This window comes from Crotalus tigris, unplaced genomic scaffold (genome assembly GCF_016545835.1).
Source record: "Crotalus tigris isolate CLP2741 ecotype Arizona unplaced genomic scaffold, ASM1654583v1 scf7180000017666.379230911805:20528666, whole genome shotgun sequence".
NCBI lineage: Eukaryota > Metazoa > Chordata > Lepidosauria > Squamata > Viperidae > Crotalus > Crotalus tigris.
In genome coordinates, this window is record NW_024096552.1 from 17,277,436 (window position 1) to 17,304,551 (window position 27,116).

At 36.7% G+C, this 27,116-nt stretch overlaps 1 protein-coding gene across 11 annotated transcripts in view; it reads left to right on the forward strand.

Annotated features, from left to right (window-relative positions):
* PDE1C (phosphodiesterase 1C) overlaps positions 1–27,116 on the forward strand; it is a 335,588-nt gene that overhangs the window by 212,300 nt on the left and 96,172 nt on the right. For all 11 annotated transcript variants that reach the window (XM_039336835.1, XM_039336836.1, XM_039336837.1 and 8 more), the window contains 3 exons: positions 17,184–17,297; positions 18,671–18,853; positions 20,491–20,557. In XM_039336835.1, the coding sequence (XP_039192769.1) occupies positions 17,184–17,297; positions 18,671–18,853; positions 20,491–20,557 (364 nt within the window). The remainder of the gene's footprint in view (positions 1–17,183; positions 17,298–18,670; positions 18,854–20,490; positions 20,558–27,116) is intronic.

The following is a 27,116-nucleotide window of genomic DNA, read 5'->3' on the forward strand; positions in this document are numbered from 1 at the left end:
GCAAATCTAGGCACAGATATATTAAATAAACTGCTTTATCATGCCTTCTTCTTTCCCAGGACTGGGTTGTCTCTTATTTGGCCTTAAGTGTTTCTAAATACTGTCAAGAAGGTTATCTCTATACATTTTTTTAATTCTCATTTTGTTGTTATTTTATAGCCAGATAATATTAAGACAATATATGACAACCATGCTAAAATTAAAAAATATATATAATATAATTATATATAATAAAAAGTAATTATATTAACATTACTAGGCTATAAAAGACTCCTACAATAGTATATTATTATCAATTTGAAAAGATTTAAAAGAAACTAAAAATCTCATTTATTGTTATAAAATAGCATGAAAGAAGAACATAAAGTTTCCTTTTCTGGGTAGTTGAAATTACTGGATTTTCTAAAATGGGTAAATTGCATATTTCCAATCTTTAATGTTTGGTATAATATCACTTTTACAATTTCTCAGTTTAAATCTTTTAGAAATCCCCCTGCCCAGTACAAATATAAATCCCTGAATATAGCCAGATTGGATTTTTTTGGGATATAGTTAAATATTACATTAGCATTTTTAACATTTATCCACAGATATTTATGTACAGTCATGCTAGTACTCAGCTGCTTTGAAACTCATTGAATTTGGTACTTGATGTGAAAATTTTGTCGCAATACTCATCCTTTGTTTGGTACTCAACATGCAAGCTAGAACTTGTCAGTGTTGGCTGCCTCATGACTCTCTACCCTTTTGAGTTGACATAAAGAATGATGTGTTAGTCATGTGGTTATTTGGTACTTGTGGTTTTTAGTACTTATAAAGTGATACCTCCTGTAACCAATTAATGGCAATACTGAGATATCACTTTATATTGGAATTCTATTCCAAAAGAATATCAATATTTCACAAGATCAATGTGAACCCTCTTTTTTCATATTTAACAAAGATTATCTTGGGAGTCTGTAAATAGTTTTTATTAATCAGTTTTAGCCTCAAACCCAATTTAACATTTTTAAGGATTTGCAAACATTGATGTGGCATTAGATATCTTATTTTGAAATGATTTTCAGTAATCCATACTGAAGTTTAGGAACATTGGCATGTTGCAGATTCTACACATTTACCTAACTTCTCAACATGGGTCCTTATTTTTCAAACTTTCCATGTGTGGAAGGGTTTTTTAAATATTTATTTCCGTAGTGTTTATTAAAAAAAATAAAAATTATCATTTCAAAAAACCTTTTCACCAATGGTGTAATTCCATTAAATCCTGCAAACATTAGAAATATCTTGGCCACCAAATTGTGCATAGCTACAGGACACTTTTTGTTTCAGTTCCAATATCTGAGGGAAAAAAATCCTCAGCAACGTTAAAGGATTCTATGGCAGAAGTATCTAAATGTCTCTAGAATTTGTTAATGAGATGAGGAAGAGAGAGAGCCATGTTACTCTAGGGCAGTGATGGCGAAACCTTTAGAGACCGAGTGCTCAAATTGCAACCCAAAACCCACTTATTTATTGCGGGGTGCCAAGTGGGCGTGGCCCACTGGGTGGGTGTGGTTGTGGTGGTCATGGCAGATTGGGTGGGTGTGGCCAAGGTGGGCATGGTCACCTCAATGTTGCTCATGGGGAGGGATGCCTGTGAGGGATGGGCAGGGTTGGGGGAGATACAGAGGGTCTCTGGCAGGTGGAGCGGTAGGCAGGAGGCTTGTCCTAAGGGGTGAGGTGAGGCAGGGTGGGGGTACCCTTGCCATGGGGCAAGGCAAGGGCTGGGGTGGTTGCTGCCTGACTCCATTGGCCCCCGCACACAGAGGCCAGTGAGTGCATGGGGGCCAACGGTGTCCTTCAGCAGCCACAGCCTGCTGGCCCCTCGACTGGCACATTCTGGGGCTCTACAGCCTACTGCTAGCAGTTCAAAGAAGCTACCTCTAAGCTGGATGGCCGGTGGATGGCTGAGGAGGTGATGCAGTGGGTTGTGCCCGGGAAAAGGAGAGTATGCAAGACCAGGAAGGACAGGATGGGAGGGAGGGAAAACAATTGGGATGCATTCGGCCATGTGGGACCTCGATGAGTTAGCAGGAGGCTGGTTGAAGAGAGATGGTTGTCATCTCCCGGGCATGGCGTGCATGCCCACAGAGAGAGCTCTGAGTGCCGCCTCTGGCACGCGTGTCATAGGTTCGCCACCACTGCTCAAGGGTGCCTCAAAGTCAGAAAGACTCTAATAGCATTTTGTAAAACTGCCCGGTGTTTATTTTAAGGCATACGATTAAGGCATACAATTTTATAAGCAGCAGCTCATAATTCAGATGAATTATTATGAAATTCCTAAATCTATATTCAAAATTTTGTGGCAGAATTTGTATCCTATAAAATTAGTTTATCTTAATCATTTTCTTTCTTTTTTCTCAATGTTGGAACTGAAGATTTTTTAATATTTTATTTTTGATAGCAGAGATGTTTTTTGTAAAGTTTTGGGAAGATTATAAATAATATGGTTTCAAGTGTAAGGAAATTACCCCCATATATCTAGGTGTTCTCAAAGAACTATGAGTCATCCAATTCTTTAAAGACATTAATATGTATAATGGATTTATGCTCCCTTGAAAATTATAATCCTCTTTCCTCAAATGAGTGGGCTCACAGAGTTGTCAAGTTTCATATGAATATATAATGACTAATCCCAGCCTGGTAAGAATTCAGGAGTCAGATTTATAATAGCCACCTGCAAGTTTCTTTATTGACACTGAATAGACCCACATGTTAGCTGTTTGGCATACAAGTTGTAAGAAATTCAAAAATTCTATTCTTCTTACAAAGGATGATCAGACTATTTGAATTCTTAATTATAACTATTATTACAAGAAAGCTGATGATAACTATGAAACAATGACAAGACAATATTGTTAGACCATTCTGCAGTCGAGAGTATATAGAGATCATTTCAAGGCTTATGGCATGTTTCATATATATAAACATTTAAGTTGTAATTTCTTTTTTTATTATTAATGGATTATTAAGTGGAATATAAAATATATACTATGATATTATTCAGATTTATTTTGAATGTTATTTAAGAAAGGGAATCAGCATGAAAATATAATGGAGATGAATAAGCAAAAATAAAGTCTCATTTGTTGGTTATACTTAAACAATAACACAGATGTCTTCCTTATCAAATTTATGCAGTGTAATTACACTGAGTACTTGAGATCTGAAGTTTCTGTTTTATTCATAACATCAACAAAAAGTGATAATTTCTTTGCTGGATTATGTCTTGGATAGTGGCGACTCAAAAAACAAAAACAAAAAAACTCTGAAATTTTCATTTTTGTTTTCATTTTCCAGTTTCTTGGAAAAGAAATTTAATACTTCATCGGTATATTATCATGTGGTCTGTCTGTGTGATTCCATTGTGCTGTATTCCTATTTATGTATGCCACTTTATGTATAATTTAGGAAAATTATATGGTCCACCAAAGCATACAGTATAATCCACGTGTTAGTGTTGCATGACTTTTTATTTTTTATATAATAGCATCTTAATTTTGAGTGCCATCTATTAGGGAAAAAAATAACATCCCACACTTAAAAACTACATGGTTAGATTTAGCATTGGACTATGAGCAAACTTTGACACATATCTCATTTAGCAATTGAAATCACTTTTACCTTACTTTATCCCAAGAGATTCAACTTTTTCCCACAGGTCAAATTGGAATAGTCAAGTGAAAAAATAAACAGTATATACGGGAGAAAATGAATTAAACATATGAACACTCCTGCATTTATCATGGTGAAAAGGGGTTTCAATATGATTTGATATTTCAATCTCAGGAGGGAATGGATATCTTAAATCTGATAGAAGAACAGGAGTTTGACTTTGTTTTATATAAAATAATGTTTTACTATAGATATACTTGATTACCCTCTAGTTCTAATAGATATTTTTTCTTCACCTTGGAATCTCCTGCCCTGGGCAGGGGGTTGGAGTAGAAGACCTCCAAGATCGTCCATTCTATGTTCTATCAATTTGGCATGAAAGGATTATTTGAACCATTAAGCCATTTTAGTGACATTTTCTATATTATACAGTTGACCAGTAACAGCTAATAAGTCCCTCTCTAGTTAGATTTCCAGGCCATTTAGATTCCTTCTATTTATAATTATAATTATTCTTTTTCAATCAATGTGATTTTTTCTGAATATGAATACATGTTGCTTTCTAAATTTTAGTATCTGTAAAATAAATTTTTTGATTTTTGATTTTTAGTATTTTGATCATATCAATTTTATTTTCACAATTTTTATTTATATATTCATAATTTGACTTCTTTTTAATTAGTCACTGACCATAATAAAGTTGCTTTCTTCCTTTTTTGATTGCTTGCTTGGGTGAAATCTCTATTTTTCCACAAATCTTTACTGAAAACTTATAGGTATGTGAGTCAAGGAACTTCTGTGGTAGGGTTAAAACAGAGTAACTGTGATTGAAAGATCTTCTTCTATTTGTATGGTGGAAGGAACGGGCACAAAGAAATACAAAAAAGAGCAAAGATTTGCACATGTACCTGTTTTGGGGTTAAAACTGCAATCTGTCAACAACTTTATTTTTATCATATTATAAAAATTCAATCAAGGATGATGTGCAAAACATAACTACTATACAATAGGAAACACTAAAATATTATATTAAAATTATACATTCACATTGAACTTCTTTTTCATATAGTTTAGAGAGATCCAATATAAGGGTTGGTATAGCATCTCATAATAACGTTTGAAGATGCTGTTGCTAAATTTGGAGGTTACAATCTCTTTCTTTTTAATCAGCAAGATTAAAACAAATTGTGAAAATTCTGAAAATAAATTCGTTTTGTTTAGTGCTACTAGAATCTGTAGGCTGTTGTCTTGCCATGTGTGAACTATCCTTAGTTCTGGTCCCAGAATACATCTGCAGAATATATATTCAGAATACATTCAGGACTTAGAATAAATTTAAAATTCTATTTTAGGCTAGTGAGCAGCTTTGTTGGGTATATTTTATACAAAAGTAAACAGAAATAAGTTTTTGTAAACGTGTTCAACAGTGAAGATTATCATGACAATTTAACTATTTTCATAGTAAGAAACAAACATATTTTGCTTGACCCGATAATGCATAAGAGGTTTCGTGTTTCATCTGAGCAGCAGTATCTTACTCAAAGTGTGTTATTTGTTCCCCAATTGTGTTTTGTTTCTGGGGTCTTCCTCATAATACTATGGTGCATTTTGATTTTTGTTTTTGGCTAGATATCTGATTCTAACTATTTGTCCAACCCTATTAAGCTAAGCCAGAATCTTTTCCCCTGACATTCTATAACTTTTCTCCTAGATTAGTAACAAACATTGGTATTTCTCCTTTTTAAATAATATTTTACATTTAACACAAATGCACTGCACTATCTACAGTCTGAAGTTCATTCTAGTATCTCAAGAATTTACTACTTCATTCATCAGTATGGATGAATAATAAAATAGGGTTGGGCTATTTTTCATGCAGTAACGTAATGTGTGAACCTAGTTAAAGAATAGGTATCTAAGATAGAGTTGTCATTAGATTGTCTTCTCTTTCCTAGCTGTCATTTTTTTTAATGAAGACATTGAATAGGATTAACACTGGAAGACTAGACTTAAAATTTGGTGGACAATGTCTGCATTTTAATAGATTACATAGATATCAAGTTGTTGTATTATGCTGCCAAGTCCCTAACAAGTTTAATAAGTTATTCAACTAATAAGTTGAAAATAAGTCAACTTATTTTCAAAAGCACCAGAAGGCAGGACAAGAAGCAATGGATGGAAACTAATCAATGAGAGAAGCAACCCGGAATTAAGGGGAAACTTCCTAACAGGGAGAATAATTAACTAGTGAAACAGCATTGCTTTCAGAAGTTGTGGATGCTTCATCGCTGGAGGTTTTTAAAAAGAGATACCTGCTTGGGCATGGGGTAGGATTAGAAGACCTCCAAGGTCCCTTCCAGTTCTGTTCTGAATTACATTGGATTTTGAAATGCTAGAATGTGTGTGTGTGTCTGATCGTGAATATAGAAATACAATACATTTCTTCAATAAAGGAGGAAGTGGCACTAAAATGTATTTAAAATTGCTGGCATTTAAGGGAACAAATGAATAGCCATGTAATGAGTTGGTACTAGTTCATGATTGCTATTCTGTTTGTGCCCATTGCTTGACTGATAGCAGCTAGAACTGTAGAAGAAAAAAAATAGTCTATTAAACCGGCATCTGACAAGTCATCTCTGTACATAATTGCTTGTGCTTTGCAAAATGATCTGCTATTGTAATACAGAGATTGATTTTCACACTTAGAAAAGAATAAGAAGCAATTTTCAGAAGAACCTGTCGAACTAGCATCTGGCAGCTAATGCCAGGTATTTTATCACAGGTAAGGGTGTCAAGCATCGGTTGGTACATGCTAGGGAAGACACTTCTTTCTTTTTACAGATATTTATAGAAACATGTCTCTGTTCTCTTGACTTTTAGTGACAGACCACACTGACCTTTGAGAAATTTGTTTTGCCTTACCACCTAAATTATAACTTGTTTTTTATTGCTGCTGAAAGTTTTAAAATACTTGAATCCAGGATACTGATAATTTTTTCGTATTTCTGACATGAAGCTGGCATTATGTGCTTACATGAATGCAAAAGCCTCTTTTCCTCCAGTATCTATTCAAATGTCACAAACTAGGTATATTGATGACAATTACACTATTAATACTCTGTATGAACAGTAGTTTTGGTAACAATGAACTCCCTAAAAATTGCTATGTATTTTAAAGTGTCTGTGTGTACCTGTGTATAGATATCAGAGTGTTTTTACCCCTTGATTCACCAAGCTGTTATTACATTTCTAAAAATTTGATTCAATTGTGCATTAAGCCTCATTATATGGTGGGGCCATATATCAGAGCCTACATCCTTGTTTGTCTAAAGAGCATTCCCTATACATGTAGTAGGACATTGTTTCAGCTTTATTACTGTGATTTGGCTAAAATGGAAGATGTCAAAATGAACATTTATTTGTCATTTCTTTTGTAAGAACATCTTACTTTTTTGATAACCAACCATTTTGCTCTTCAAAAAATATTCTGATAGAATTTGCTTTTCTTTTACAAAAGGAGATAAACCAAAATATATTTGGTCATAAATATTACTATTTCCCTCCTTCTTTGAACCTATTTGGACAAGGCTTCTGATGGGTATTCTGTACATCTAAGACCAACAAATAAAAGTCTGCAAAAAAGTGAAATAAAGAAGCAATGACAGCCACTGCTTTTCTCTTTTAAAGCACTAATGATTATTGACAGAGAAAACTCATTATATATTTCTTGAATATAATACATTTCATATTATGCACACTTATGCATTGCATTCCAACACCCCCCCCCATCCGTGCCATCTATGCCCTTTTGGTCCCCTGCCATCCTGCACTCTGCCACATCTGCTGACATTTGCCACTGTTTTTGCAGAGACTCCTGGGTGTGGCTTGGGCTGGCAAAAAATCAATAGGTTCAGTTCCACCACCACCACCACCCCCTTTTTTTTTTTTTGCAGCTGGAAGCCAGTTCCATCTGGCCCATCAGCTGGGCATGCTTCATCACTAGCAGGACCAAGAAGACAGCAGTGAAATTCAGCTGGGGCAGCAAGGATCTTGAGCATGACTAAAACTGGGCTAGAGCTGCTGTGGCTTCCCAGGGTATGGCAAACAGCCACACAGTGCTCAGCCAAAAGGGCAGATATGGGGGGAGGTAAGAAAGTGTGTGTGTTTGTGTGTGGAGAGTTAGAAGCAATCCTTTACTGAGGCTTGGGGGATGGGAAAGATCAAGCCTGGAAGTGCTTAAACTGGATAGGTCCTCATCTATTGACTGGTAAAATTCACTTATCAGTGGTAGCAGGGACTGCTGGTATTATGGACATTAAGCAATTTGGTAAAGTAATGGCCACATTGCTTAGCAACTGAAACTTTAGTCTTTATTGTGCTCATAAATTAAGGACTACATGTAGACATTTTTTTATATAAAATAAATATAATGAAAAGTTTAAACACAATATAAGCAGATTAAGTATACCACATTTTTCTAGTCAAAACATCAGTAAGTCCGAAAACCCACCCAGAATAACATATTCCTTTTAACTCCAATCAAATGAACCAATTTTGTATTACTTTTTTTAAAAAAACACAGAACATTCTTTTTCTGTAATCCATTCAAATTCTTATTGTTTCTTATTACAAGTTTCTTCAAAAACTTTAAGCAGTTTCTTTTGTAAAGCAAGCAAAACAGACCAGACATGTCAAACTTGCGATGTCACGTGACATTGTGCAATGTATCGGGAGAGTTTTGCCATTGCTGGCAATGGGGTGGGCGCGGCTTCTGCATGATGTGTCTGGCCTGCGGGCTGGCAGTTTGACACTCCTGTTTTAGACTATCTCTTATCAAATGAAGGATTGTTTCCATCTTCTCAAATAAAGCCTAAGTTCAGGCAAAATAGGAGTGTAACACATTGTTAGTTGTGACATGTTCACTAGCATCCTTTGCTGCTTCATACACAACATCAGTAATCATTATAGAATTAAATCCTTTAGCTAACTTTCATCCAATACTAACCATAGGACAGACATAAAAGAAGCAATTGCTTATTTTGTTTCATTTAGATTCTGCCTTTCATCTAAGACAGGGTTAGGCAACTTGGCTCTTTTATGACTCGTGGACTTCAACTCCCAGAATTCCTGAGCCAGCCATGCTGAGGGGAAAGGGAGAGGTTTTCAAGCTGAGCCATGCTGGCTTCAGAATTCTGGGAGTTGAAGTCCGTGTGTCAAGTGTTGTTCCTAGCATTAGCAAGTCATCCATTAAGTGGTGGTTTTCTTTGCAGTGTTTAAGTTTGCTTTTTCATACATGGTTCCCATTCTGAAAGAAACAGGCTTCAGATAAAACCCATTCCCCTTTGCAAATGTTTGCTAGATAAATATTCATGATTTTTTAAATGATAAATATTCCTAGTCCATAGCCATCAGCTATTAATTTGCCAGTGCATATATGTACAAGGAAGACTTGCAGAACACAACCTCATACAATTATGGCAGAAATGAAATTCAAGCCAAGGCTCTCACAGTTTGGCTATTATATTGCAATAACTATGCAATATATAATAATATCTAATAAAAATATGAGCAATCAACAATAAAGCAAAATCGAGAATATCATGAGGAAATATCTGAAAGCAATTTTAATTCAGAATGTCAAATAGTTTAGGAACTTCAGAAAGCAAAATAAGGATAATGTTATGACCTCAGGGATATTTTTCCAGATTTAGAAGTCCTATTATAAATCTCAGACAAGGCCAATCGAATAACTCTGTAAAGTCTCTCTTGAGAAGGAATTTCATTATTAGGGAGCAGCAGATTAGAACAAACATTATTGCATAGATAAGGTCAGTATAGTTAGTATTTCTAAGAGTTAGTATTAGTATTACTTAGTGTTACTCCCAGTACTATGATGATTGCCTTTTCCCAAACGCAAAGTGTATTTTTTTACATCTTTTTTGTAGGATTAACAATTCTTTTGTTAAAAATAAAGATATATATATTAAGGTGACCAACCGTCCACCTTTAGGGAGGACAATCCTCCTTTTGTGAGTTCTGTCCTCCCTCAAAAAGTGTCCTTCTACATGTCCTCCTTTTCGATATTTGAAAACTAATCTGCAGGGCTTTTTTTTTTTCTCATAGAACGCTCAGAACGGCGTTCTGGCACTTTTTTTGATGTTTTTTTCAATTTTTGCATGAGCTGTGCTACTCCCCCTATTGGCTTTCAAAAGCCAATAGAAATTGCTGTTGAGCACGCCAAAACACCTGGCTGGCAAACTTTGCATATGTAAGTTGTCTGCAGCGAAGGCGAATTGGCAGGAACTTTGCATCCCTCCCTGCTACCCAACTACATCATCTCCTAGTTAGTCCCAAAGATACCTGGAGGAGACTGGAGCGGCAACGCCATGGTAACTTTCTCTTGATCTTCCGTCCTGCTATGGCAATAATGGTGCAAAAGGCAGGGGCGGCAGGGCTGCTGCGGGTGGGGTTGTGAGGGGCAATAGTGGCTGGCTGCCCCCATGCTGTGGGAGCTGCGGGGCCTGCTCTACACGGGGCTGTGCAGGGTAGGCAGTAGTCCTGGGGGGGGGGTGGCTGCAGGCAGGGCGGCTGCAGGTGGGATGTGTCGGTGACGGGCTGCCCTCTGGGGCTGGAGCCAGCACAGCTGGTGCTTTGGGAGCTGCGGGGCCCACTTTACATGGCGGGGCAGCAGTGCTGGCGGGGCGGCTGTGGGCGGGGGCACGGTATGTAAGCATAATTACAATATAAAATGTTATTGTTACAAATGTTTTTATTATGCATTTATCATATTATAGTGTATTCTGTATTATTGTTGCAATGAATAAAATGTTTCTTTTATGATATTTTTTCTTCAATTTATTTGTGTCCTCCTTTTCATCGTAAAAAAGTTGATCACCTTATATACCACCAAGACGCTTGAACTCCTTAATGATAGAGCATCCTATAGAATAGTTGAGAAAGATCCCTCAGTTACACTCAGAAATAAAATCAATAAACTGCTAGACAATCTTAAGCGCAGTAAGAAAATCGGAGATGATACCCTAAGGAAGGTGCACCCATATGATACGGCACTCGCAAGGTTTTATGGGCTCCCAAAAATCCACAAGGAAGGCATCCCCCTTCACCCCATTGTATCATTTATGTGCACCCCTACATCGGGGTTAGCGAAGTGGCTTAGCACTCGCCTATGCCACCTTGTGGAGGATAGCCCCACAACGATCAAATCCGCTGAAGAGTTCCTAAGCAGGATTAAGACTCTTAGGGTGGAGGATGACAAGAGGATGGTATCATTTGATGTTACCTCCCTCTTCACCTCCATCCCCCAAGATTTGGCTATCTCAGCCCTGGGAGAGCACTTGAGGAACACTGAAGGGAGTCACCATCAAGACTCCCTGCGAGCGGATGACCTCTTACAATTAATGAGAATATGCCTTACCACCTACTTCACCTTCCAGGGCACCATCTTCGAACAAGTAAAAGGGACAACTATGGGCTCCCCCATTTCTAGCATCATAGCGGAAATAGTACTCCAACAATTAGAACACAGGGCTATGACTTTATACCAACCCAAATTTTGGATGCGGTATGTGGACGACACGTTTGCAGTTGTTAAAAAACAACATGTAGCTACCTTTATGGAAATACTCAATTCGATCTGCTCTGATATTCAGTTCACAGTGGAGGAAGAAAAACAAGGCAATTTGGCCTTCCTGGATGTATCAATTTACTGTCAACTGGATGGGTTGTTACCGTAAATCCACCCACACGGACAAAATCCTCCACTACAGGAGCATCCATCCGGTGTCCCATAAAGCTAGCTGCATTAAAACATTGTTTAAGCGCCTGGACTCCCACTGCAGCACTGAGGAATTTAAAAAGGAAGAAAGAAAACACCTCTTCTGTATTTGCCAATGTAATGGGTACCCTTTGAGATTCATCAGACAATATGGCACCGCATCCTATCTCCATGATAACCAAAGGAGATAGGAATTATCACAACAAAAGACACGCGTTTCTCTACCATATATTAATAATGTCTCAGAGGCGACAGCTAGATTGCTGGCCCCTCAAGGAATAGAAGTGGCTCACAAACCCAATCAGACACTACGGTCCACAGTCATGCGCCCCAAAGACCCGCTTCCTGCCATGGATAGATCGGCAGTAATTTACAAAATCAACTGCAAGAATTGTGATGGCAATTATGTGGGTGAAACAGTGAAGCGTTTAAGAACATGCATACATGAGCACAAGTTAGCTATAAGAAGGGGCAATTAGCATTCTCAGTTATGGATGCACATGGCACAAAATGGCCACTTGTTTGACTTTGAGAACACGCGTATTGTGTCTGAAGATGCCACTAAAGGAGGCCGATTATTGAAGGAAGCATGGCATTCCAACAATAACTCAATTAACCGTCACATTGACTTACATCCAGCACAACAAGCTTTGAGGAAATGGGATTACAGTCACCATTCCAGTCACCATAAGCGGCTTGATCAACGTTCATGTGGCTACAATTGTGACGAAATACCTGATCCCTACTCTGAGCAGATACACAATGCCTCAACCAACCCCCGACATGCCTGGAACACCCCCATAATGCCTGGTCAACATCAACGGCATCCCGATGAACAATCAGGGAATCTATCATCCCCAAATACACACAAGCACCCGCCGATGGAGGATCTGCATCCCCCCCCAGCACCACCCCAATGGATCCCCACCGCTGAAGCATGAAGATGGCTATGGAACATCTGGGAGATCCGGTAAGAGGATCCTGTGAGCCGATGCCATGAAGGACAACGACGAGGATCGAACGATGGAAAAAGGGGGGGAGGAGAAGAAAGAGAGAGCTATACGGATTCCTGTGCACGTTAAAAAAGGGGGGAGACGTCTTTTCTTTCAGATCTGCCGCAATCAAAGAGCATCTTCACCAGTAACTTGGTCCCCCCCGGAACGAACATTCCGAACTCTTCCCGAGCAGAAAAGACGACCATCGACACCCGAGGACTGTGAATACAAGAGGGGGGAGGGAGAGCGTGGGGATGCATACGCTCAAGGCTTGCTTGCATACTAATTATAGGGGAAACACTAACAACGGCAACAGTGAGGGACGCATAACATGGAGGGGGGAGGAACACAAAGAGAGAGGTGGAATCATTACTCGCTCATACAGTAAACAGCTAGAACAATGGGAAATGGTAGAAACAGAGAACGATAGAATGAGGAAGGAGCGTAGGAGTGCCCAAACATGTAACATCTGCACAAATGCTATTGCTAATAGGGGAGTGAGAGATAAGGACATGAAACAGAGGGAGAACGTCAACCCCCCAGCCCAAAGAAACACAAGGATATAACTATGATCCTAATGGGAGTTATAACACTGACAGAGGGGAATTAGATACCCCCAAAGTATGTAACGGAAGAGGGAATGGGAGCAGAACTAATGGCTTTGAAAAAAGGGGGAGAAAAGGGTCAATAATAAAACGTCAAAAGGAGTGATTTCGAGGAACGATGTAAGAAAATGTAAGGAGAGTAACAAGGAAACACCTAGAACTCAAACTGACCGGCCAGGACCAGTGACATCTATGGTCCAAGAGCCGTGTACAGATGTCAGCTTAACATATTTAAGTCATCATTGTTTGCTGGCTTTTCAGCCCTGATGATGTTGGGAGCCTCCCCAACGAAAGCTTGGTGGTTTTAGTAAAGTATATTTTTTATACCTTTATTCTCCTGGTGATCGTATTTTTATTTGTATTATAAACATGCCCAGGAGTTGTATTTTTATGGATATTTGTCTATCTATCTATCTATCTATCTATCTATCTATCTATCTATCTATCTATCTATCTATCTATCTATCTATCTATATGCTTCTTGAAATTTGAACCCAGATTACTGTTAGGCCAATAAATGTCATAGGCCAAGGTACTCATATTTCAAACAGTTTCCATTTTTGTAATATTTCCATGAAACTTTTTTTTTCATCCTCTCCTTGACACACACAACTGCTATCTAGAATTTAAAAGAGATTTTTGCTAAAACCTAGACTGCTTCATCTTGTTTCAAGAAATATTTTATATCCCTTTATATGAATGGATTTCTGTTTTCTGAATTATCAAGCAGAACTTATTTTTTCTTCAACCAAACTAAAACTAAGTAAATAATTAAAAAGATCAGATATTATGAAGTTGTGGACTCGGATAGCTTATAATTCAATAAAATCAATTTCTTTTCTGCTCTGAAGAACAGTTCTGATATTGGGACTAACTAGGAGATGGTGTAGTTGGGTAGCAGGGAGAGGTGCAAAGTTCCTGCCAATTCGCCTTCGCTGCAGACAACTTACATATGCAAAGTTTGCCGGCCAGGTGTTTTGGCGTGCTCAGCAGCAATTTCTATTGGCTTTTGAAAGCCAACAGGGGAGTAGCACAGCTCTTGCAAAAGTTGAAAAAAACATCAAAAAAAGTGCCGGAATTTGAATATAAGACAAGAAGGTCTATTCAGGAGAAAAAACATATTCCTCTTTCTTCTATGAAGCATTTCCTTTCAACTGAATAGTCTTACAGCTCCTGGATCTTCATTCTCTGAAACTCAGCTTGCTCTCCATCACTGGATCAATCTAGGCTACTGAAAACCTAGATAGTGCCAAGCAGTGGTGGGATTCAGCCAGTTCGCACCACTTTGGCAGAACCAGTAGCTAATTTTTTTTGCCCAGGTCCAGAATAGACTCCAGGAAGCGGCATCCACACAGAGAACTGGTTGTTCACATATTTGAATCCAACCACTGGTGCCAAGGTTAGCTCTGGCACAGTCTTCCCTGCTGTTCTTCTACCTGCGAATTCTTACAGACAACTGTGGTAAAGCTCCTTCCTATCTACTTATAGATCCAGTGCAAACTTTAATTCTAACTTCCTGATCTTTTCTGAATCTTTCAGTCTTTGTAGATAGGATTCATCTCTTGAGATCATCATTCTTTGAAATATATCATTTTTTTATAATTTGAATCTTACCTAATCCTTCAAATGCTTCCACCCTTTTCTCTTTATTGTCCTATAATGCTTGGAACAACCCTTCCCACCTCTGTTTGATAATGCTTATTTCCTTAAATTCTTTTTTTTATTAACCTTGTGAACTCTTAAGCTTCCTCCTTCCGTTATATATTCAAGATGGGCAGTATTTAATATTTATTTGCTATGTATATGTAGGGATGTGGGTCTATACATATGTTGTTCATAGTATGTTTAGCTGTGCGTCATGTATATGTTTCACTTTGAGAATGGGCAACTAAATTTCATTTTTGATGTGTGCCGTTGTGCCCACAGTAAAAAGAATGACAATAAAGGCTATCTTATCTTATCTTATCTTATCTTATCTTATTATTATTCAGGCTTGGGTTCAAGCATGCAGTTTCCATTCCTTCTTGTCATTTAAGCACCGCCTCTATTACTGAAGCAATGACTATCTCTTCTTCCTGCCTCCCTCTTTGTATAAGTGCTAAGGCAAGAGCCAGAGTTTCTCAATCCAGAGATGGTAAATTACATAAACATTCAACATTGAATGGTTTCAAGGCCACCAGGCAAAGAGTCCATTCATTTATGAAGAGTGTGAAGAAAAAGCAATAGATTTAAACATATGTGGGTATAACAGAGAGACTGTACTGTTGCAGTGGTAATAGGGAAGAAACCATTTCATTTGGCATCAATCTTGATTCCAGTAAAAGAGCTTTTATTGTGCATGTGGCAGTTCTGCCAAGTTCCAGACTAGAAGTTGAATTAAGCTGTGGAAAATCAAGAAACCTTGGTTTATTACTGAATTGTGGCCAGGAGTGCTGACATATTGTTCATAAAATTTGAAATGAGGAAAACAACATATTATTTAATGACAGCTTTTTTCCAATGCAGATGTATCCTCATAAAAATCAAACAACATGTTTGATTTTAGACGATAAACCCTGTCTTTGGTCCCTGAAAAATAATATAATATTTTCATTGATATCTTTTCCATGTTGTGATGATTGCCTTGTCAACTGTTCATTCAACAGTATGAAAACTTTTGATAAAATTAATGATATTATAAGATTTATAGTAAGTAAGATCACATGATTACAATTCAGGCACTCAATTCATAATCACAATTATGGTGTCACAGTATCCTGCAGGCACATGACTGCATTTTATGATCTTCATTGTTGATTTCCAAAAAAGCAAATTCACTGGAGAAGCTAGTAAGAGGCAGCAAATCAGATGATGATAGGATGTTGCAACAATGCAGGATTCAACTGGGAGTGCTGGAGCTGTAGTCATAATCAGCACACTCACAGGATATTGCATCATATGACTATGCCACTTAGTAACAGAGTTCCCAGTACCAATTACCATCAGTAAGTAAGGACTGCCTGTAATTCTTTGAACTTTTATATGCACCTTGTCAAATATTTTCTCATTTGTTCTATCTGTATACCATATTAAAATGATGTAATATACATACTCTAATAAATGATCTTGCTTTATATAAGTATTTCAAATTCTACTGTCCTTCTTAATATCCCTTCTTCTTTTTTAGATACTACTTTTTATTCTTGTAGGAATTCCTATAATGAGCAGTTCTTGCTATGTCTTTAGTCTGTTTTATCAATCTGGATGTGCCATATTGGTGTTTACAAGTAAAGCTTCTTGCTGTAGTGCTGAAAACTGTGTTGAAATAAAAGGCATTTAATGGTGAAATTAATAATGCAGTCACTGAACTTGTTCATATTTTTAGAAGATTCTATATTTTTAATAAATTTTGTCTTGTAATATATACTGTCAAATTCTTTTCTTCATTTATTTCTTTGATTCTAAGAATAATTGTTGATTCCTGTGTCAAGCTATGAACCCTACTGCCTTTAGGACCGCAGCATGCTTCTAACTTGCCAACAGAGGGGGGAGGAAAGGAAGAGTGCTTTGAATCTACAGGTGTCCTTTATCAGTGTGAAACCCGAAGCTGCTGAAGAATTGTTTTGTCAAAACTAAAATCTGTTCTCATAACAATTACTAAAAGATGTATTGAGACAATGTGACCTGCACTCTCAGAAAGGGGTGGGAAAAGTTTTGTTCTTTTAATTAATTGCTTCCCACCAGTTTCCTGAGAACTAGCTTCCCTTTGACCCTACCCGTTTGATTCTGCTCAATAAAAATAATCATTAGAAGTTTGCAATGGTTCTGATGTTCTGCTTGGTTGGGCTTTTCAGCCAGATATTGACAACCTGCTCATTCTGAATTACATTATAAGCCATATTGAAAAAGCTTTAATGAAAATATACCTTCTATTAGGGTGGTGTTAATTAATATCAGTAGGTTTGCTATCATAATCTAGATAGCATCTTTTATGGTTTTTGTCCCCCCCCCCTTATAGTAGACTTCATTTAATACAGTTATGACTGTGTTATCAAGAAGTTGAATTTTATGGGGGATACTAAGTTGCACTAATAGCACATAAAATTTGAGAAACAGAATTCTATGAATCAAATTCTTGTTTTCTTCTCACAGATTACGATCTTTGGTAAAACAACTGGAGAGGGGAGAGGCTTCTGTGGTTGATCTAAAAAAGAACCTGGAATATGCAGCTACTGTGTTGGAATCTGTATACATTGATGAAACTAGGTGAGATAATTATTTCAGTATAGCTATTTGTTTTGTTTTTAACCCAATATGTCATAATATTTTTAGGCTATAGGGCATATTACATACATATAATTTTTTTTCTTCTAATAAGGTTTAAAAAGGGCATGTCTGTGTTCCTAGAAATACCACGAACAATCAGTAAACATGTTATCTTAAGAAATGAAAATGTTAACATTATTCCAGTATTATTTCACCAAGGTTTCATCAAACACTTTCTCCTGTCTAACAGCTGCAGCTATTCTCATTTTTGTGAGATGGAAATGATATGTCAATAAGACATAAATTAAAACTTATCTACCTGGCCTCACTCACAAAGCACAAGATTGAAATGATTTTTTTTCTATAAAGAGGCACAGAGAATGCATTTAGTTTAGAATTATTTAAACATTTGCTTGTCAACTTTGCCACCTTTTATTTTTATATATAAAAATATTCAATTTATATTCAATTTTTATATTTTCATGTTAATTCAAGAAACAATACTAATTTATTGTTCTGTCTCTAGCAGGATATGTAAATGATTACCATGGACATTTTAAATTATGATCACCATTATAGTTTATTAACCTTGCACATTATGGCAGCATACAAATAAATGCAAGCAACATACTGTATGGTAAACAAATGCAATTCAATTCAACTGAAATCAACATTAAAATCATTATCATTAAAACCATTAACAGCTCAAAACTTGATGAAGGAGATGTGTTTTGTCATTTGTCTAATATTGAGAAGAGTAGGCCAAAGTCATTCCATAAAGAAGACATTCCAGTTCAGTATTAAAGTCTGCTGTTATAGAAGTCTTGAAAGTTTTGGAAAAAACTATAGAAGAATTTGGAATGAAATAGTTTTATTTTTTAAATACTAAGAAGTTACTATTAATAACAACCATGGGCTTTTATGTTTTCTTTTGCCTTCTTTTCAACTTGTGGAAATCTCTCTTATCTTGAACTTTTGAAATGTCAAAAGAATGAAAAAGATATCAGACAAGCATTTTGGCTAAACAGCTAGCATTTAAAAATATGCTAAGTATAAATGCACAGTTGAGTCCTGGATATATTGCAGTTTTAATCAGGAACAACCCTAAAAAGATAATATGCACTACACGATTATTGTGCCTTCTAAAAAATAAGGTACTTTGTACTTTGGTATTGTTGTTGTCCACAGACAAAACACAATATAAGTAGCAGTTTTTATTAAATTTACCTCTTCTGCAGAATGAAATAGAATAAAACAAAGTAGTAAATTCACTAACCAATAGATTTATATATGGGTTTACATGTTTGACAATTGGAAAAATATTGTTTCAAGATAACTGTTACTTAATATAATTTTTCCTCTGTTCTTTCCAGGCGCCTCTTGGACACAGAAGATGAGCTTAGTGATATCCAGTCTGACTCTGTGCCTTCAGAGGTACGCGACTGGCTGGCTTCTACTTTCACCCGACAAATGGGTATGATGCTAAGAAGAAGTGAAGAAAAGCCACGATTCAGAAGCATTGTTCATGCAGTTCAAGCGGGAATATTTGTTGAGAGGTAAAAGGCAGTGGGTAGAGATCTTTAATCTTGAATAAAGGCTATTTGATTTTTTTTTTGAGAGGGGAAAAAAGCAAGCAAAATTGGGAATGGAAATCTTAGAACAATTGTTGTAAATTCTTATAATATAATGAAAATTAGTGCCTTCAAGTCAGTCTTGACTGATGGCAATTTCCTGAAAAGGTCCTTGCAGTTTTCTTGGCAAGATTTCAGAAGTTGTTTATCATTGCCTAATTCCTAGGGCCAAGAAAAGAGGTCACCAGCTGGCTTCATGCCTGAAGTAGAACTAGAACTGATGGTCTCTCAGATCCTAGCCTGCTGCCTTAACTACTACACCAAACTGGTTGTCTTTCTTATGATCTACAAAAATAAGCAACCATGAGCAAAAATCATGGCTACATATCATGGCCACATACATATATACTGCAACTATTTTTCATTATAATAAATTGGATTAAAACATAAGCTTATTTAAAGTGGAATGCATAAAAAGAAATCTGATTTAAGAAGATAATTTTATTCTCATTGATTTCAGTGGGCCATTGTTGGTATAAACCAGAATCCAATCCATTGTTTGGCTTGGAAAAGGAAAAAGGAAATTATGGCTACTAATAATCTTTATTTTAATGGGTGGGAGCTAGAAAGCAATCATAGCTCTTTTGATTGATGGTGAAAAGAAATTCAAACTTTGCTTTATTAGGACCAATAAAATGTCACAAAATAATATACAAATTTTCAAGTTATCTAGAATTCTAGAATTTTTACTTAAAAATGGAGAAAAGAACAATAAATACAAAAATTTGATTGGATATTTCAGTTATAAAATCTACAGTTCAGTCAGTCCCTAAATAGTAATTGTAGACAGAATGCATAATTAATGTTAATTATTGTTAGTGGCATAGTATATCTTGCATTTTGGGAGAAAAGATATAAGAAATAAGAAATAAGAAAAGGACTTAAGACCTACAATTATTTTTGCCAATCAACATGATACTGGCTACTAATGCTTCTCTTTGTAGCCCATCAGCCCATTTAAGTGAAGAAAAGACAGAGAATCTGATAGTGTCCAAGGATAGTTTCTATTAGTACACAGGTAGTAAATTTTATACCCATTATATCACAACACATATTTTGCACTTAATATGCAAAATGCATTTTCGTAGAAAGCATTAGGCATGATTGGGAGCTATTTGTTAATAGAAATAAATATTTGTTGTAGAAACAAAATAGGTATATTCTGGGAAAGGTTAATAGATGTGCATATAGATAAAGGTTAGACTATGGGAAGAAAAGATATTTGTTTGTAACTTAATGGGGTGAAGAGTAATTACATTTGTCTTAACTTGTAATGAAGATTGGAAGTTCTTTCATTACTTCTTTTCTTTTTCTTTAAATTACTTTCTTCTTTTTCTTTTCCACCTTTTTCTTTAATCTTTTTAATCTTTCTATTTATTTTTCTCAGTGTAGTTTGCATTTGTTTTTACTATTGTAATTAAAATCTTTTAAAAATTTATGAAAAAAGAGGAAATAAACAAAGGTAAATTTTTTACTTCGATAAGTCATATCCACTGTAAGAACTTAGGTATGCTCTAATTTTCATTTCTTACACTTCTTACACATTATTTTTATCGTGATAGAATGTACCGGCGTACATCCAATATGGTTGGACTTAGCTATCCCCCAGCTGTAATCGTAGCACTAAAGGTAATATCAATGAATAGTTTTTTTCTTATAAAATATTTAAATATTATAGCCTTGATTTGGTTTCTGTAGTATATCTTTTGTTTTCTCTAAATTTTATTCTCATATTAAATGAAATCTATTTAAAGAAACAAATATGAACAATATATTTTATCATCGTAGGCATCCAATCCTAACTTTGATATGTCATTATTGCCACTCAGTACAAGTTGTACCTTTGTACTTGTGTTGTATAAGGGGCAGAGTTTACATTATAATGTACGTTTTGTGACTTTCCCCCTCCCTTCTTGCACACATCTATGTTATCTTAACAAATTATGATGAAACTGTCTAGTATTGACCATTTTATGTAGTGAAGAAACACTGTATATCACTTCGCAATCAGCTTGATCTCCTGTGTAAATGAATATTTTTTCACATGCAATTACAACATTCCAGTAGGTCTTTCTCCTTAAAATGAACTGAAATTTTGTTTGCGCTTGAGACATTTACAGTATAAAATATTATTTGAGTCAGCAAATGGAGTGGAAGAATTCCCATTCAACTACTGTTCCAGAACTCAACTATTGACATTAGTAAATGTTGATCAGGCCCGATCCCTGATTTAAATACATTCTTTCTACATAAGGAAATTAAAATTACAATGCATCGTTCTTATGACTGATATCCTTGGTCAGCTATGCTTGTCAGTGAATTTGTACACAGAAGGAGTTTCATGGAGCAATCCTTCAAATCTTGTGTTGATCCTAACACATTGAGAAACACCATAATGAAAACTCAGGTGTAGACTTCATGTCTATTTGAGAGAAGAATAAAATGAAATACATAGTGACCTGAATTCACTGTAACTAGTAGGGTTAAAAATCGTATGTGGCTTTAAGAATATTTGTAACTGATGTTAGTTTAAATCCCATTTACCTATTCATATAAAGAAATATTAGTGTGACCCATATTAAAAGAATTGCACTTATTCAGTTGGACTTAAATTCTCCTTACTATGACAAAAGGAAATACTTCAGCTCCTCTTTTCTTTACTTGAAAATAACTGTTTCCTATGAAATCTTTCAATTTTTTTTCCTTTTGGCTCAATTAGAAGTGAACTGTATGCCCAGGGTAAATAAATTACAGTATACTCCACTGTAGTGAAATTGTTTTATCAGTGAAAAGCAGACTAGGAAATATAAACATAAATAAATGAATTTGGCTTCCAGGAAGATAGCTCATTGTTCTTATCATTTGGAATGTTAATGTGGTAGTTTAGAATATCACAGATTTTAAGTCTTCATATTGCCTACTAGCTCTAGAAACTAAACTGCCAACATTCTTGTGGATTTGAATGCAAATATTTTTAGTAGTCATTAAATAACATCCTTGTACCAGATTTTGAAATTCTTGCTTTACCTTTTGAGTCTGGTTGACCTCCTAAAGTATGTACATACTCACCCATACTCAAAACATATTCAAATTATTTCTTCATAGATGTTGGTACCTATCAAAATATTCTTATTAGGCTTTAGGCTAACACAACTTTACAGTTTACAAACTTCCTGGGAAGAACTGCCCTTTTGTCTTCTTTTACAGCTGAAGCCAAATCATACATATGCACATATGAAATTTAGTCATCTTGTTTTCCACAATTAGAATACTTTGGGGAAATAGGAAGTACCTGCAGTAGTGTCTGAAGATTGCATCAGAAGAGTCCACTTTGAAATTTTAAATATTTTGAGCATTATTACAGACATGTAGGTTCACTGTCTATGGTTAGGTGCAAAATAAAATGACAAAGGTCAAAATGAAATCAATTTTCAGATATTTCCATTAGAGTTTTTGTGAATTTTTTTTTCTGGAGATAAGGCAATTGAAAGCCCTGATATTTTTTTCATTCTGAAGATAAGGGATAGCTAAGCTAACTACAATAATCATTCTGATGTTTAAGTAGACTGAGTTATGCTTTCATTAAAAAAGGAAAGGAAAAAAATGTGGAATTGTGGAGGATAAGCCAGCAATTTTATTTATTTTATTTTTATTTTTAAAATTTATAAGCCGCTCCACTCCTGAAGGACTCTGGGCAGCTAACAATAAAAAACACATAAAACATAACAAAACAACAGTACAAAGACAATCATCCAGGGGTCAGGTTTTATAAACCCCAGGCCTGCCAGAAAAGCCAGGTCTTAAGTAGCTTACGGAAGACCAAGAGGGTGGGAGCGATCCTAATCTCCGGGGGGAGCTAGTTCCAAAGCGTGGGCACCATCACAGAGAAGGCCCTCCTCCACGGCCCCGCCAAATGGCACTGTTTGGCCGACAGGGCCTGAAGGAGGCCCAGCCTGTGGGATCTAACCGGACGTAGGGAACTATGAGGTAGTAGGTGGTCTCGCAAATAGCCTGGCCCTGAGCCATATAGGGCTTTAAAGGTAATGACCAACACCTTGAATTGGACCTGGAGACCAATAGGCAACCAGTGCAGCTCACGGAGGATAGGTGTAACGTGGGTGTATCGAGGAGTACCCACTATCACTCGCGCGGCTGCATTCTGGACCAACTGTAGTCTCCTAATACTTTTCAAGGGTAGCCCCATGTAGAGCGCGTTGCTGTAATCCAAATGTGAGGTGACAAGGGCGTGAGTGACTGTAAGGAGAGCCTCCCGGTCCAGGTAGGGTCGCAACTGGTGCAATAGGCGAACTTGTGCAAAGGTCCTCCCAGCCATAGCCGTCAATTGATGTTCCAAATTCAGCTGTGGATCAAGGAGGACATCCAAGTTGCAAACCCGCTCCGAAGGGGGTATATTTTCCCCCGCAAGAGTCAACACTGGACAGTTGACATGATCCTTGGGAGGCAACATCCAAAGCCACTCGGTCTTGTCAGGATTGAGCCTGAGTCTGTTAACCCCCATCCAGACCCTCACGGCTTCAAGGCAACGGCCCATCACATCGGCCGTTTCACTGAGAGAGCTCGGGGAGAAGATATATAACTGGGTATCATCAGCATGCTGATGAAACCTCACCCCGTGCTGTCTGATGATCTCACCCAGTGGCTTCATATAAATGTTAAATAGGAGGGGAGAGATGACCGACCCCTGTGGCACGCCGCATTCAAGGGGCCTTGGGGTTGACCTCTGCCCTCCCACCAATACCGATTATGACCGGCCAGAGAGGTAGGAGGAGAACCACCGTAAAACGGTGCCTCCCACTCCCACCCCTTCGAGTCATCGCAAAAGGATACCATGATCGATGGTATCAAAAGCCGCTGAGAGGTCAAGTAGCACCAAGACAGAGGAATAACCTCTGTCTCAGGCCCGCCAGAGATCATCCATCAGCTCATTAAATACTAATTTTGCTGCTTATTCTTGTACTTTAATTTTCCTCATAGAAGAGTTTTAAGGTAAAGAAAATGACTTCTTGGAGAAAAAGCAAGAAAACAATATAATTAATGGATCATATTAAAAAATTCTCTGCCTAGACTTTGGAGAGAGATAGACACACATATGGTCTTTTTTCTGACTTGAGTCTTTTCCACCAGGCCCAGGTTCATGTCTGTATAAAAATCTTGGAACACTTGAGATTAGGACTGTGAATTTTTTAGGTCTGTTCTAAATTGATTAGTTAAATCAAATCTAAACACAACAATATTGAACATTGTACCTGCTTATTCCAAAATAGGTACCTATAAGTAAAAAAACCCATAAGCATCTGCTGTTAAACTGACAATCATAACATCTGTTCAAAAATAATTTTGAAAAAAAGATTTTACAAATAGAGCCCTCAAATTCAAAATCGGCCCCACATGTTTAAACTTTAAATAGACTCAGCATCTGGAACTTTGCTCGTTAAATACTAATTGAATGATCAACCAGAGTGAGCTCAGCTAATCTGAATTTGAATTTGAATTAGGAAAGACCATACAATTTCCGAATGATAACATTATATAGAATAAACATTTTTCATTTATCACTATTCTTCTGTTTATGCATTGGTAACTTAAATCATTTTAAATACAGTGATACTATTTACTTCTATTTTCAAAGCATTATTTGAAAATACTAGGTGATAGATACTATAACAACAAGGATTCTGCCCACTGTGTGCTTTGCTGATTGCTTGTGGTGGTTTCACTCAGTCTGAAAACACAACAGGAAGTTTTACAGCCGAATTTCATTTGGCATATTCATTTCTAATATAATTAAATATATATCAGTAATATCAAATGAATTTTTTCTGACTTGTAATGCAATAAAGTATCTCTTTTTTATCAATATATATTCTTTTCTTTGTATTAATTAAAACATGGAAAATGATTAATAATAATAATAATAATAATAATAATAATGAAGATGCACTGAAATTAGTATATCAGGAAGGCTTACTGACTACTGGAGAGACCAAACTGGCCTACAAGAAAGACCAAATGAAGAACAGAATAGAGGCATGGGAAGACAAAGCTCTACATGGCCAGTACATTAAAAAAATAGCTGGGAAAGCAGATAATAACAAGACCTGGAAATGGCTAAGAGCAGGAAAATTGAAGAAAGAGACCGAGGGACTAATTCTGGCTGCACAAGACCAAGCCTTAAGGACAAATGCATATAAAATCAAAATTGAGAAGACAGCAACAGACAGTAAGTGCCGCCTATGCAAAGAAGCTGAAGAAACAGTGGACCACCTGGTAAGCTGTTGCAAGAAGATTGCACAGACTGATTACAAGCAGCGGCATGACAAAGTAGCAACAATAGTGCATTGGAAGATCTGCAAAAAATATCATTTGCCTGTAAGCAAAAACTGGTGGGATCATAAAATAGAGAAAGTCATAGAAAATGATAAAATTAAACTGCTCTGGGACTTCAGAATTCAAACAGACAAGCACCTGCAACATAACACCCCAGACTTAACAATTGTCGATAAGAAAGACAAAAAAGTCTGGATAGTGGACGTGGCAGTGCCTGGAGATAGCAGAATAGAAGAGAAAGAACTGGAGAAGATAACAAAATACAAAGACCTACAAATAGAAATAGAAAGACTGTGGCAAAAGCAAGCAAGGGTAGTACCAATAGTCATAGGCTCCTTGGGTGCAATCCCAAAACAACTGGAGCACCACTTGAACACCATTGGCATTGACAAATTCGCTATTAGTCAATTGCAAAAGGCGGCCTTGCTAGGAACTGCTTCCATCCTGCGACGATACCTGTAATACCATCAAACATCCACATCTGCCTATTCCAGGTCCTGGGTAAGGACTCGATAGGTAGACAAAACGCCAAATCCAGTCTGAACATCTGGCTGACTGTGCGATGATCCATAATAATAATAATAATAATAATAATAATAAAGTTGGAAGAGACCTTGGAGGTCATTTAGTCCAACCCCCTGCTCAGGCAGGAAACCCTATACCATTTCAGACAAATGGCTGTCCAGTCTCTTCTTAAAATCTTCCAGTGTTGGAGCAATCACTGCTTCTGGAGGCAGGTTGTTCCATTGGTTAATTGTTCTAACTGTCAGGAAGTTTCTCCTTAGTTCTAGGTTGCTTCTCTCATTGATTAGTTTCCATCCGTTGCTTCTTGTCCTGTCTTCAGGCTCCTTGGAAAATAGCTTGACTCCCTCTTCTTTGGGGCAGCCCCTGAGATTTTGGAACACTGCTATCATGTCCCACCTCATCCTTCTCTTCATTAAACTAGACATACGCAATTCCAGCAGCCGTTCCTTATATGCTTTAGCCTCCAGTCCCCTAATCATCTTGGTTGCTCTACTCTTTACTCTTTCTAGAGTCTCAACATCTTTTTTACATCGTGGTGACCAAAACTGGATGCAGTATTCCAAGTGTGGCCTTACTAAGGCATTGTAAAGTGGTATTAATACTTCACGTGATCTTGATTCTATCCCTCTGTTAATGCACCCTAGCATTATGTTGGCCTTTTTGGCAGCTGCAACACACTGCTGGCTCATATTTAAGTGATTGTTCACTAGGACTCTGAGGTCCCTCTCACAGTTACTACTATTGAGCAAGGTACCCCCTATACTATACCTGTACATTTGGTTTTTCTTGCCTAAATGTAGAACCTTACTTTTTTCACCACTGAATTTCATTTTGTTAGATAGTGCCCAGTGTTCAAGGCTGTCCAGATCCTCCTGTATCCTAAGCTTGTCTTCTGGAGTGTTGGCTATTCCTGCCAGCTTGGTGTCATCTGCAAATTTGATGATTTCCCCATCTATCCCCTCGTCCAAATCATTGATGAAGATTCTTTCACATTAACATAATAATAAAATGAGATTAGTAATTTGTGTAACAATTAAAAAGTAAAGAATTTTGTATTTATTTCTTCTGTGTTTCTGCTATAAAATCATCAAGGCAGCATGCAACAAATGAAAAAAAAATGAACACAAAAATTAAAAACTATTCAAAACATTAAAATCAAAATACAACACTAGCAGAAAAATCCTGTTTTTTAGTTGGACCACTACAGTGATTGAGGACTATGTTAAAATAAATGTCACATCAACTGCAGAGTAGGATATTTTTATTTATCTATCTGCCATTTCCCCTCTACCCACAAACCACTGTGGATAGTGAA